This window comes from Haplochromis burtoni, unplaced genomic scaffold (genome assembly GCF_018398535.1).
Source record: "Haplochromis burtoni strain Fernald_Lab_line unplaced genomic scaffold, NCSU_Asbu1 Contig_727, whole genome shotgun sequence".
Lineage (NCBI taxonomy): Eukaryota > Metazoa > Chordata > Actinopteri > Cichliformes > Cichlidae > Haplochromis > Haplochromis burtoni.
Window position 1 is genome coordinate 106835 of NW_024583088.1, and position 14145 is coordinate 120979.

Below are 14145 nucleotides of genomic sequence, written 5' to 3' on the forward strand. Positions count from 1 at the left end.
AAAAGCTGAAATAATACCTCAACTGAAGCCAATTGTACTAAATGCACTATATGTGCACATGTTACAAGAATGATTTTGTTCTATTGTTTTCTATTAATTTATATAATTTACTCTCCTTGAATCGCTACCTTATCGTGGTGGAGGGGTTTGTGTGTCCCAGGGATCCCAGGGGCTATGTTGTCTGGGGGCTTTTGCCCCCTGGTAGGGTCTCCCATGGCAAATTGGTCCTGGGTGAGGGACCAGACAAAGAGCGATTCAGAAGACCTATGAAGAGAACATCGAGGGAACAGTTTACCCTGCCCGGGATAGGGTTACCGGGGCCCCGCCCTGGAGCCAGGCCCGGGGAGGGTGCCCGAGGGCGAGCGTCTGGTGGCCGGGCCTTAGTCCATGGGGCCCGGCCGGGCACAGCCCGAAGAGGAGACATGGGCCCATCCTCCCGCAGGCCCACCACCCGCAGGAGGCGCCATAGGGGTCGGGTGCATTGTGAGCCGGGTGGCGGCCAGGAGCGGAGGCCCTGGCGGACCGACCCCCGGCTGCCAAGACTGGCAATAGGGACATGGAATGTCACCTCTCTGGTGGGGAAGGAGCCTGAGTTGGTGCGTGAGGTTGAGAGGTACCGGCTAGATATAGTTGGGCTCACCTCTACGCATTGTCTGGGCTCTGGAACCAGTCTCCTGGAGAGGGGCTGGACTCTGTCTCAGTCTGGAGTTGCCCCTGGTGAGAGGCGGCGGGCTGGGGTGGGTATTCTTATATCCCCTCGGCTTGCTGCCGGTACGTTGGGGTTTTTCCCGGTGGACGAGAGGGTTTGCTCCCTGCGCCTTAGGGTCGGGGAACGGGTCCTGACTGTCATCTGCGCTTATGCGCCGGGTGGCAGTTCGGAGTACCCAGCCTTCTTAGAGTCCCTGGGGGGGGTGCTGGAAGGTGCTCCACCTGGAGACTCTGTTGTCCTGCTGGGAGACTTCAATGCTCACGTGGGTAACGACAGCGAGACCTGGAGGGGCGTGATTGGGAGGAACGGCCTCCCTGATCTGAACCCGAGCGGTGCTTTGTTATTGGACTTCTGTGCTAATCACAGTTTGGCCATAACGAACACCCTGTTCGAACATAAGAGTGTTCATAAGTGCACGTGGCACCAGGATGCTCTAGGCCGTAGGTCGATGATCGATTTTGTAATCGTATCACCAGACCTGCGACCATATGTTCTGGACACTCGGGTAAAGAGAGGGGCTGAGCTGTCAACTGATCACCACCTGGTGGTGAGTTGGATCAGGTGGCGGGGGAGGACGCTGGACAGACCTGGTGCACCTAAACGCGTAGTGAGGGTGTGCTGGGAACGTCTAGCAGAGGCCCCAGTCCGCGAGATCTTCAACGCACACCTCCGGCAGAGCTTCAACAGCATTCCGAGGGAGACTGGGGACATTGAGTCCGAATGGACCATGTTCAGCGTCTCCATTGCCGAAGCTGCTGCATTGAGCTGCGGCCGCAAGGTGGTTGGTGCCTGCCGTGGTGGTAATCCCCGAACCAAATGGTGGACACCAGAGGTGAAGGGAGCCACCAGGCTGAAGAAGGAGGCCTATCGGGCTTGGTTAGCCTGTGGGACTCCGGAGGCAGCCGACAGGTATCGACAGGCCAAGCGGAATGCGGCTCGGGCAGTGGCTGAAGCAAAAACTCGGGTGTGGGAGGAGTTCGGAGAGGCCATGGAAAAAGACTTTCGGACTGCCTCGAAGAGATTCTGGCAAACCGTCAGGCGTCTCAGGAGGGGAAAGCGGTGCTCTACCTGCGACTGTGTATAGTGCTGGCGGAGCGCTGTGACGTCGACTGAGAAAATTGTCGGCGGTGGAAGGAATACTTCGAGGACCTCCTTAATCCCACTGACACGTCTTCCGAGGAGGAAGCAGAGTCTGGGGATGAGGGGTATGACCCGCCAATTTCCGGGGGCGAGGTCACTGAGGCAGTTAAACAACTCCTTGGTGGCAGAGCCCCTGGTGTTGATGAGGTCCGCCCCGAGTTCCTGAAGGCGCTGGACGTTGTAGGGCTGTCTTGGTTGACACGTCTCTGCAATGTTGCGTGGAGATCAGGGGCAGTACCTGTGGACTGGCAGACCGGGGTGGTGGTCCCCATCTTTAAGAAGGGGGACCGGAGGGTGTGTTCCAACTACAGGGGGATCACACTCCTCAGCCTCCCTGGGAAAGTCTATGCCAGGGTGCTGGAAAGGAGAGTTCGTCCGCTAGTCGAACCTCGGATACAGGAGGAACAATGCGGTTTTCGTCCTGGTCGCGGAACACTGGACCAGCTCTTTATCCTCTCGAGGATACTTGAGGGTGCATGGGAGTTTGCCCAACCAGTCTACATGTGTTTTGTGGACTTGGAGAAGGCATTCGACCGTGTCCCTCGGGGTGTCCTGTGGGAGGTGTTGCGGGAGTATGGGGTGTCTGGCCCATTGCTACGGGCCATTGCAAGAGCTTGGTTCGCATTGCCGGCAATAAGTCGGACTCGTTCCCGGTGGGTGATGGGCTCCGCCAGGGCTGCCCTTTGTCTCCGGTTCTGTTCATAATTTTTATGGACAGGATTTCTAGGCGCAGCCAAGTGGCGGAGGGCTTTCGCTTTGGTGGCCTCAGAATCTCATCTCTGATTTTTGCGGATGATGTGGTTCTGTTGGCTTCATCGGGTGAGGGCCTCCAGCTCGCACTGGAACGGTTCGCAGCCGAGTGTGAAGCAGCGGGAATGAGGATCAGCACCTCCAAATCTGAGGCCATGGTTCTCAGCCGGAAAAGGGTGGAGTGCCCACTCCGGGTCGGGGATGAGTTCCTGCCCCAAGTGGAGGAGTTCAAGTATCTCGGGGTCTTGTTCGCGAGTGATGGGAGAAGGGAGCCGGAGATCGACAGACGGATTGGGGCTGCAGCTGCAGTAATGCGGACGCTGCACCGGTCCGTCGTGGTGAAGAGGGAGCTGAGTGTAAAAGCGAAGCTCTCAATTTACCGGTCGATCTACGTCCCTACCCTCACCTATGGCCACGAGCTGTGGGTAGTGACCGAAAGAACGAGATCGCGGATACAAGCGGCGGAAATGAGCTTCCTCCGAAGGGTGGCTGGCCTCTCCCTTAGAGATAGGGTGAGAAGTTCGGCCATCCGGGAGGGGCTCAGAGTAGAGCAGCTGCTGCTCCACATCGAAAGGAGCCAGCTGAGGTGGTTCGGGCATCTGACAAGGATGCCCCCTGGGCGCCTCCTGGGTGAGGTGTTCCAGGCATGTCCCACCGGGAGGAGGCCCCGGGGCAGACCCAGGACACGCTGGAGAGATTATATCTCTCGGCTGGCCTGGGAACGCCTTGGTATTCCCCCGGACAAGCTGGAGGAGGTGGCTGGGGAGAGGGAGGTCTGGGCCTCTTTGCTTAGGCTGCTGCCCCCGCGACCCGGCCTCGGATAAAGCGGATGAAGATGGATGGATGGATATATAATTTTAAGTTAAGCAGGACAGAGTTCTTTTAAAGAAAGATTTACTTATATTCTCAAAAGTTAAGCATGACAGGCTTCTGTTTAAGAAAGAGACCTGTTTTACTGTGTTAATGTTGTCATTTTGAGCTAAAAATAAATGGCTAAATGATCATTTGTTTCCCATATGGTCATATCACAAAGAATATGCATCTGCTTAAATCAAATTCAAGTCAAATGGTTAAAAAATAATTTCACACACAAAAAAAGAGCTACAAAATTCACCACACTGGGAAGGGTGAAGACAACTGGGTTGCCCGGCCCTGGCCACGAGGTGTCCCTTATTTATTTTTCAGGGAGTTGGCAACCCTAGTTCCCAGTGGGATGTATTGTGGATGTGTGCGCTGAGATGGTGGTAAAACGAGTTGAAAACACGGTAATCCTCGGCGCATCCATCGACTCCACAAATGACACGGAAATCTGGACTGCGACTGTGTGCAGTATTAATGTGACTTAAGAGAGACTTCAATGTTAACGCCACAAAGAGAAGCAATCACACACCTCCAACAGGCCATTGTATTAGACTAAAGTCAAGCAGAAATATTATGTTGTAGTTTGGGAAATACCAAGTTCATGGGGGAGGGGTATTACAAACTGGAGCTGTAAAAACAAAAAATGGTCACAAATAAGGTAAAATGAAATAACACCTATAAGAGTTTATTTTAAATCAATGAAGAAGAAATTTACCTATCATACTGACTGTGTTTTATGAACGTACAAACCACTAAATTGTATATAGAAGCAAAAATTGAGATGTGCACCCCCTTCTGTTCCATGTTAGTTGTTACCCAACTCCGTTTGAATTTGGAGTCACAGGAATCTTCTGCACCTGAGCATTGAAAGAAAAACTGTAAGAGAAAACTTCGTCAAGAAAGAGAGGTAAGCAATTTTAATTTTTCGAATGTAAGTAGTGTGTAGTCTAATCACTGTTTTAAAGTCAAGCGGACAGAATAATAAATTTAATTTGAGCGCGGGAAGGAGTAATGTAGCATGCTAACGGATGCTAGCGTTAGCTTAGCAGCCCTCGCATGTGGTTCAGAGAACATTATTTAGTGAAGTATCTACTGTAATGTTGTGAGAATTCCTAGCTATGCTATTTATAAGGGGCAGTATTAGCCGTTTGTATTAACTTAAGTTAATAGGCACACTGAGAATTTCTTTCAATTAGCAAGAGAGCTAATTAACCACATTCAGGGTTTTCCAATTGTCTTTGACTGATTTACTAGCTGCTTGAATTCCCTCACAAGGTGTGGGTTTAAATTAATATTTTGATATTAATTGGATTTATTAAAGTGGGCTCAAAACAGTGTTATTCAGGAATCAGGCTGGTTGGTAAAACAAGTAGCGCTGTGTATCGATTCAAAATTGAAACAGAAGATGGCAGCACTGTATGTACAAGGATGCCAGCTGCCGTTAAACCCCGAAGAAGAAGAAGCTGTATCCCAGAATTCATAGCGCGGCCTAGCTCAGTTTCCAAAAATGGCGGCAGCTAGTTAGTTTTAAAATTTCTCTTATTACTCTTTCTAGGTCACAAAATAAACGTTTAACATATTTTCAGGCGAGAATGTAGCCGTGTAAACTTCAAATATCTGGACAGTTTATCAAGACACCACATATTTTCAAAAGCGCTCCGACGTTTTCGGAGACGTCTGTTACCCACTAGCTCGATAGCTAGCCGGGGTTTAACGCTCACTAGAGCCGTGAGAACACCGGACTCCGGGCGAACCATTTTCAAAACCACCGCCGTCTTTCACTACTCAGGTAAACATGATATATAAGTCACTTAAATAACTTAAAAATGTTATTGTTTGGCTTTTTTCAGTATTTTATTTGTTCCTGAGTAAATCGGTTTGGCTGAGATTAAAGTTATAGTTTTTACACAGCTGAATAAACGTCAAGCAGACAACTGATTATCAGAAGTGTGAGATGCTGAGAATATACTCCGGTGTCCTTTTATATTTTAGATAGCAATGAGCAATCTGCAAATTTCTTTAAAATGTAATAAACTATCATCTTGCCTTTATTTTTAGTTAGCACATACCTTAAACACTTAAAGCTATAAGCTAATGATCGTTATGTAAGAGCAGATACTGCTGGTGCAATAAGCTGTACATTTTACGTCCAATGGATGCATGATCTGGCAGCCCTAGTCAGCATAATCTTATTGATGAAATTCAATGACACAAATCTGGGTGAGTAAAAGTTCACCGGGCAATATTGTATAACCCTTTCAGACCTCAGCCGGGCTGTCTGGACATTTCTTTTCTATAATAGCTTTAAAAAGGGTAAAAATGTTGAACAATCAAAACGATTCTTTGACGTGAATCAATTTGATTCTCATGGGACTCAATTAAGATTCAACTTTTCAAATGTTTTTAACATAACACTAATTGTAAACATTTGTCTTGCAGGTGACTGAGCAATGGAGAAGCTGGATGATGTAACAGTATCTGTCCTTAAAGGTTATATTTGATAATTTGAAATGTATGTATGTGGTAATACGTAGTATATATATATAATATATAAATATATATATATATATAATATATATATATTTATAACAGTTTTGTTTGTGCAGTTATGTGCTTGCACAGTTTAACTGGTGTTTGTCTTTTTGTTAGCTGCAAGCATTGACGAGCGCATGCTTTTAACATTGACCCGTGATGATCTGAGGGACCTTTTTTCTGGGCCTGAGCACTTTCTCAGAAGAAAACATGTGTGGTCAATAATTCATCCTGAGGTATTATGTAAAAATATTTAGTTCAACTAATCTCCAGAAAGTATGCTTTTATTTTAGCAGTACTTGACATTTTTATTTTCTCACCCTAAACCAGGAAGACCATCCGCTACCACAGAAACCTGAAACAACTTCTTCACCCAGGGTAGTTGCAACAGGCCCTCCAACTGCTGATGCTAATGTAAGCCAGCTGAAAACCTTGCAGCTCCCCAGTCCTCCGGAATATGTTCTGTACACCGACAGTGAGTTGGAGCAATGCCGAAAGAGTTACCTGGAGTTGGCCTGCTCCGGCAGGGAACAGGCATGCGTCATGTCAAAAGAACTGAGATGCAGATTGGTGAGAAATACAATCACAAGTATGGTGTCCCTTTTGAGAGCAAGCCAAGGCCAAATGGAGCGATACCCCTCTAAGACCGAAATCACTGCAATGGCTAAAAAAGTTGTGGAATATTATCCTATGCTGCAGGATAATGATGCAAGCGTAAAACACGTAAGTTCTTGTATTTGTGTCTCATATATAAATCATTTTGTTTTGTTCAGGGGGCATGATATATATGTATTTTCACCAGGAGAGCATTAATGCCAAGTTACAAAAAAGGCTGCAAAGTATGAAAACCCCAGTAAAAAGGCAAGGACCAACACCGGAGAGGGGACGGCCCAAGAGAAGGCTCACTGACCTCTCCCCAAGGGATGAAGATGCTGATCGCAGTTCTTCCAGTGGTGCATCTACTCTGTTGTCACCTGTCAGAAATTCTGACGATGCCTCCACTTCATGTGAGTACATACATGTAATTTTGTAAAATGGTTATCAACACACAGCCAGTAGTAGCTAATGTTTTGTGGAAGTCTACTTCAGTAACAATGAAAAACCAAAATGCTCTTGTACTTCTCTCTATCTTAGCTGACAAGGATAGTCAGCAAATACAAGCAAGACATTACAAAACATTACAAGAAATGTGTAAGAAGGCAAAACCAAACCAAGAAGATGTGTCCCAGCTATTAGACCTCGAGTTTGAAGCCAGAAGATCCTTCATTGACTCAGATACCATGAAAGAGGAGAACAGAGCTCGCCTCGTCTTGGATGCATATCCATGCTTTAAAGAATTGCATCATGTAAGTTTTTGGAAGAGTTAATCAATAATTACTTTAATTTCAAATATATTTGGTGTGGTAGTAAAGTTATTTTGATTTTATTTGTTTACTTATTTTTTTAAACCTATTGTAGGCGTTGGGTGAGCTTCGCAGAATTTTGGATCCCCACAACAACAAGTTCATCAGTCAAGTAAAACTGAGATGGGAAGAATTCTGCTCCAGGGTAGAGTTCTACGGTGTGTCAAAGAAGGCAATGAATCCACCAATGACCATGGACAAAAGTAAGTTTTACCATTTGAATACAAAGTTCTCATCCTTTAAAATTTATGTTTATGAAGGTTTGTTGCTGCTTTGTCCAGCTGAAGCCCACCTTGCACTGATGAAGGCTCTTCCAACGCTCTTTCCCACACCTGCCCATCCACCAAAAAAGATGGGGAATGCTTCTGAAAATATTTCGGTCAAACATGACTCAAAAATGCTTTTTCGGTTTCAGCCAAAAGACTTAAATCTATAATTTATTGTTTTCATTAATTTATAACGTATTTAATGTAGTGGTCACATAAGGAGTCGCTTGACACTGATAAACCATAAGTCAAAACTACTATAAAATGTGTGTAACCAACAAAGAACAAGATAATGACGTCTCCAACGTTATGACCAAATCCCAGCAAAAAAACATACAGTTAACATAAGATGTTAACTTATGTCTTCATTGTGAAACCTGACCCCACCTTATCATGCGAAAGGTGGGGCCAGGTTTCACAATGAACACACCCGAAACTCTGGCTGATTGGGACCCACGCCCAGTTTCACACCTTGGCTCAGGCGATTAGAGGATCATCAGGGGGTCCTTTTGTCACTCTGTGGGGGGTCACTCCCACTAGGTTTATATCTGGGACTCTCCACCATTTGACCTTAGAACTGAAGAAGCTTCTCGGATGAGAGGTGAAACGTCTTCAAGCAACTTAAAGAAGTCCAGACGCTTTTCTTTGCAAGCTCCTTTGACTACGATGACCTGGATGACTGAGAACCTTCACAGACATTGCTGTTGGTAATTTACCAGTTACAACATTTGACAAAGAAAAAATTGGTGAGGCTATGATATATGTGATGGCATGCTTTTATGCACTCCATCTGACTTACCCCAAATGCGTGGCAACTCTGCTGTCTGTCATTGAGACAGAAGTTCTCCAGGATGCCATTCATGAGCATGACACTACATCATCTTACAGAAAAGCCCTGGCAGAATGGCATGCATTTATTGGAAAGTAGTGTGTTAATTTCAGATAAGATTAGGAGAGGGCACTTCTGTTTTGTTTTTTTAATCTGGGTCTTATTTCTAAAATGGAAAATGTTCATTTACTCACCCTTTATTTAAATCTAGATATTTTTCTTATTTCAAGAAATCTTATTAAGAAGAAAACACTTACCCCATGGGCAGATAATTTCACTTGTTTTAAGCAAATCTTCACCAAAAATAAGTGTATTTTTCTAGTATTAAGGAGGTGGGTTTTTGCAATGTGGGCACCGGCTCACTGCATGACGTAGTCGAGGGCAACGAGAAAAAGTAGAGGTGACAGGATGCAGCCCTGCCTGACGCCGGTGGTGATTTTGAAGAAGTCGGTGTGGCCATTTCCGGTCTTAACGCAACAGCATGATCGCAAGTGCAGGTCCTTGAATATGTTGATGAAGATGGTAGGGACACTGTACAAGTGCAGGATCTGCCAAAGAGAATCGCGGTGGATGCTATCGAAGGCCTTCTTGAGGCCTTTATTTGAGAGAAAAATTATATATATATATATATATATATATATATATATAGTTTGATAAAAGACTAATAAGTTTGATTTTAAATTTTAGCAAAATAGTGTAATGAAAGTACTGTATATGATCACACTGGGAGGATAAACCTCACACTGGGAGGATAAAGGAGAGCCAGCACAATATATAGACACACATAAGGCCAATCGGGGAAGTGCAGACAGCTGGGGAAACAAGACTGAACTAAATCAGATGACAAGGCGGAGAAAGGCAAGGCACATGGGACAAATAAGTATCAAGTACCAGGGAAACACAAACACACAAATGAATTTAATATAGGCGAACTCTCACAAGAGGAAAGAACAAGGAACACTGAGGGAAGGATGGAATTAATACAACCAGGAACTAAGAACTCAAGACTGAGCAGCATGACGACAGCATGGAGGCTTCCTAAGACAGCAGGAATGTAAAGACTGAAAAGGCTGTTGCCTTTTGAGAATAAACTACATGTCTATAAAGAAATGAATGCCAGTAAGAAATAAATAAAGTATGAACCAAACAAATCAACAAAGACTGTCTTGTGAAGCCTACACTGTCCCTTCAAACACAATTCATGTATTTGTTGTACTCTGCACAATATAGCTGAATAAACATGATCAGATATGAGTGCGGTACAGTGTTTGTAGTATTTTGGAGTTATACTGAACAGAGTTTCTGTCAGATGCTGCTTGAGGTTTGGTGACAAACAGTTTGCCAGAGGAAGTGTTCGAGTCACAGACGAAACAAAATGAGCACAGATGTATCACACTGACTGTATAGCAGCCAGCCCGGTGACTGTGCATTTTCATGCAACCATTCTCAGTCTGGTGTAGGTTGCCCCAAGCTCTTCCATTTGTCTTTTTTAAGCCTTTCAGTGGGGAACCAAATGAGAAATCTGGGTTTTACCCTGAGACCAAGCAAAAGACATTTAGCTGTGCTCGAGGCTACAGCTTCATGAGAACATATTATTACTTTTATCATCTGGAGAGCCATCACAGACAGTCCATTTCCTTTCTGAGCTTTGTTTTGTTTCTTACTGATTTTATGTACTGAAGTTTACTGTAGTCATACTGTATTCACAGGGCAACATATAAAAAACCCCACACAATGTTCTTTGAATTTACCAGGTAAATATTAGCAATGTTCCATAATTATGTATAACAGGCTTGAGTTCAAAAAGACTTGAGCTTACCAAAGCAAAAAGCACCTAGATCCTTACTTTGTATGCCTTTACACAGATGTAAATGTAAAACTAACAGGTTGTATTAACACAGTTATTGAAACCTGCTACATGTGAGACAACTGTTAGCATACAATTATTCATTTGATCATTTTTCAATCTGTCATCTCTATGGTTATGTAATTTTAAGCAATATAAAAACTTATAAAAAATTGATATACACACCTATTTTTCTTAAAATTCAACATATCATTAACAGTCCCTGTGCTCACATGACCTTAACTCTGCTTATAGTACCAACACCCATTTTTTAAAAGTATTTTCAAGTACATTTGAAAAAGTACAGTGGTGCTGTTTTATTTTCCCATCTCATGGTGAACTTAACTGGAAAGACCTTTGAAATGACAGCGCAGATCAATTATACCTCACCAATATACTCCACGGTCTCTGCATCGTGTCTTCAACTGCAAGTCAAAGGTCACAGGTACACAGATAGGAAAGGTTTTTTTCACTTCCTCATGTTTTTTGTTGAAATATATAGCCTCGAATGTGCTAAATATCACCTATAGATGTCTTTTAGGCTACATCCACACTAAAAAATGGTAAATGGCCTGTATTTATATAGCGCTTTACTAGTCCCTAAGGACCCCAAAGCGCTTTACATATCCAGTCATCCACCCATTCACACACACATTCACACACTGGTGATGGCAAGCTACGTTGTAGCCACAGCCACCCTGGGGCGCACTGACAGACACTAGCATGGATAGATTTGAAAATGGTGTTTTTGTCTGAAAACGCTCCGCGTCCACACTACCGTTTTCAGTCATTTTCAAAGAGTTGCGCATCCACACTAAAATGGCCAAAAAGGCTGACATTGCAGTTCCGCCCACGTGTGAAACGCAAGACGACTCGACTACCAAAATTGTGAGCAAACAAAACAACTTCTGTCCGATGCTGTCTGCCATCTTGGTTTAAGTGGTCATGTGACTACATCATATGACCAACATACGTCATCATTTTCGAAAGTCTGCCTTTTCGAATTTCCACACTGCGACGGGACAACTCAGTTTAGAAATGTATGCGTTTTCGAGAGCATTTTCAAAACGCTGCCTTTTTCCTTCGGGAAAGTGCCGTCTCAGCGTGGACGGGAGGCCAAAAGAGAAAACAATGCGTTTTCAAACGAAAATGCATTAGTGCAGACGTAGCCTTAGACTTCTAATCAGTAATAAAACATAATTAATAGGGCATTTTTTAGTTGAATAAAGTTTTTTTATTCTTAGGCCCTTTGCTGAACTAATTTTTAACTCAGTTTTTTCCCTTTCATGAGCAAAAAAGCTACACCATGATTATCAACAGTTATCACAATCCTATAGTCCCTGACTCTCTGTTTCCTTTGACAGAACTCATCTGCGTGGATCATGGTTGCAGGTAAGATCCCAGCTTGTGCTGCTTTGTGATTCACCCCCCCTCCCTGATGATCTCACTCTGGGGACCAATGACAGAGGGGATGGATCAGGCCAAATTACTGATATAGATACTTGGTTAGAACTTCGGGCTCTTCTCTCTATCTTCCTGCAACTCATTTTTTCCAGCAGGCTCTCTGTGAACTTCCTGACCTCAGGCTTTCAACACCTGCTAACTAAAGTGCTGCACACATATCGCAGAGTTAATGGGGATCAGACACCCTCTACTCCCCCCTCCTCCTCCCTCATGCCTGATGCTCACCCCTGCCCCAGTCTGCTAAAAGTGTACTGCAGAATGAAAAAAGATGGTGAAAATGACATTGCAGACAGTTGGCTCTGTGGATTCTCGTCAGTGCCCCACTCAGGTCAGAGAGTCATTCTTTTTCATGGAGACTGATCTCAGCAGCAGCTGATATGACTGAGTGATGTTGAGTATGGAAGAAAAAGTGTAGTGACTCATTTGGTGACAATCAGATGTTGTGAAAACCATGTTTTAATTGACTTCCACTCCATAAACAGTTGAAAAATTGATATATTGTGAACTACATGACAAGTGGAAAAGCACCTTCTTGTAATCACAGCTACATCACATTGTAACAACAACAGATGGTGGTCCCTCACTGAGCTGCAGTGGTTCTGCAGGGGCATTCTCCCTGTTAAAGGAGAGTTTTTCCTCTTCACTGTCGCCAAGTGCTCGCTCATCGGGGGCCATCTGATTGTCGGGGTTTTCTCTGGATTATTGTAACGGCTTTGCTTTACAGTATAGGAGACTTTAAGGTGGCCATTGTTGTGATTTGGCTCTATGTAAATAAAATAAAATTGAATTCATTTATCAGCCTTAACTTGCCTGCTTCCCAGTTTCCTGTTTTCCTTTGGTTGTGGTAATGGGCAGCTAGACGTAAAACTGTATCACAGACTGGAAAGTGAAACTGGAGAAATATAAAGAGTGCAAATAATTTAAATGTCTTATAAAGCTAAGCAGTAATCTGAGTTATTACTGATGAGTTTGCCAGGACCACTTTGTCTATTGTAGGTTTTTTCCAAACAGGTTACACAAGGAAGTAGCCCGCTGACAAATGATCGCCTCTTTCTTGGAACCCTAAATCCACTTCCCCAGAGCTAATAAAACCTGAAGTGTGTGCATTACTGAAATGCCCTTCTTGGCAGGTGCTAATTGAATCAGCTGAGTAGTTTGAAAAGCACATGCTTGTGCATATATTAAAGAAAATTCTTTCATCGCTGATGACCTCAGGTTTTTGAGGGCTTCAAATTAGTGAGTCAAAAAGCAGAACGGAGAGGGAATTAGAGAAGATTAATGAAAAAAGTATTTTCTCTTTTGTTGCTTGCTGTTGGGAGCTGCCTGACAAATACACAGGGCAGCTCAGCCAGCACGCTGCACTGGTAGCCCTGGCCAAGCGGGAGCTTTATGCCTGCATTGCAGAGGCTGTCCGGACACGGATTGATTTGTAGCTATTGAGACAACACCGATACGATACCGAGAACGTGGACGTCAGCAATCGCCTTCCGATTTTTAAGTGGGAGGCTGAGCTGCTGAAGAGAGGAGTCATAGACAAAAAGAGAGAGCAAAACCCGAGGTGAGGCGTTTTCATACTGAAATACCTTCACCTTGCTGTCTTCTTTGCTATTTCACAGCATACTAACGCAGACTGTGCTTCTGTTATCACAGCGCCATTCTTCTTGGCATTTGAGAAATGACTCTGCGATAAGAGCACTCACTGTGAATTTTAAACCAGGCAACGACTGAGAAAAACAACTATCATGTGTTCCAGGGTTGCATTATGCTTCTATTAAAGCTTAAGTTTCTGTGTCTTATTGTAAACAGAACAAGGACGAAGAAAACTGATTTTCGGGGCTAATGTTCAGCTGTAGGAGCCGTGCGAGGCTCCAGAACGCAATCAGCGGTAAAAGCTTTATTTTCAAGGTAATGAACTCTCCTCGGGGTATGTGTGATTTATGCTCCCTATTGAAACCGCTTTGAATCACCCAGAAGTGCCTCTGATTCAGTCCTGACCTTAAAAAAACCTTTCTGTCCTCGTCTTGTTACCAATACAAAAATATGTAGAAAATTGTACCTAAAAGAAACATTAAACACGATCTAGCATCTAGAAAACTTCAGACCAGATGAAACTTTCAGAAGAAATGAAGAACGATCACACATCTTTTGTCAGATGAGAAAAAGGAGGCAAAAAAAACAAAATTATATTCAAGGCAAGGGTGTAGATTTGGTTGTGGCATTGGTGGGGACGGATGATTCAACAATTGAACCCTGCCCCGTTTCTTATTTTTTCCTTTTTGTTTTTGCTTCTTGATAAAAGGAGAAATATACTTGCCTACATATGCTATTCTACCTGCTTTTAAACC

The 14145-nt window shown here is 44.2% G+C and overlaps 1 protein-coding gene across 1 annotated transcript in view; it reads left to right on the forward strand.

Moving 5' to 3' along the window:
• Positions 1-5106: 5106 nt before the first annotated feature.
• LOC102311062 overlaps positions 5107-14145 on the forward strand; it is a 73111-nt gene continuing 64072 nt past the window's right edge. Inside the window, exons 1-8 of the mRNA XM_042215459.1 lie at positions 5107-5249; positions 5900-5950; positions 6110-6228; positions 6323-6715; positions 6795-6999; positions 7127-7338; positions 7451-7598; positions 7677-7774. Of these exons, the coding sequence (XP_042071393.1) occupies positions 5911-5950; positions 6110-6228; positions 6323-6715; positions 6795-6999; positions 7127-7338; positions 7451-7598; positions 7677-7774 (1215 nt within the window). The 5' untranslated portion in view covers positions 5107-5249; positions 5900-5910. The remainder of the gene's footprint in view (positions 5250-5899; positions 5951-6109; positions 6229-6322; positions 6716-6794; positions 7000-7126; positions 7339-7450; positions 7599-7676; positions 7775-14145) is intronic.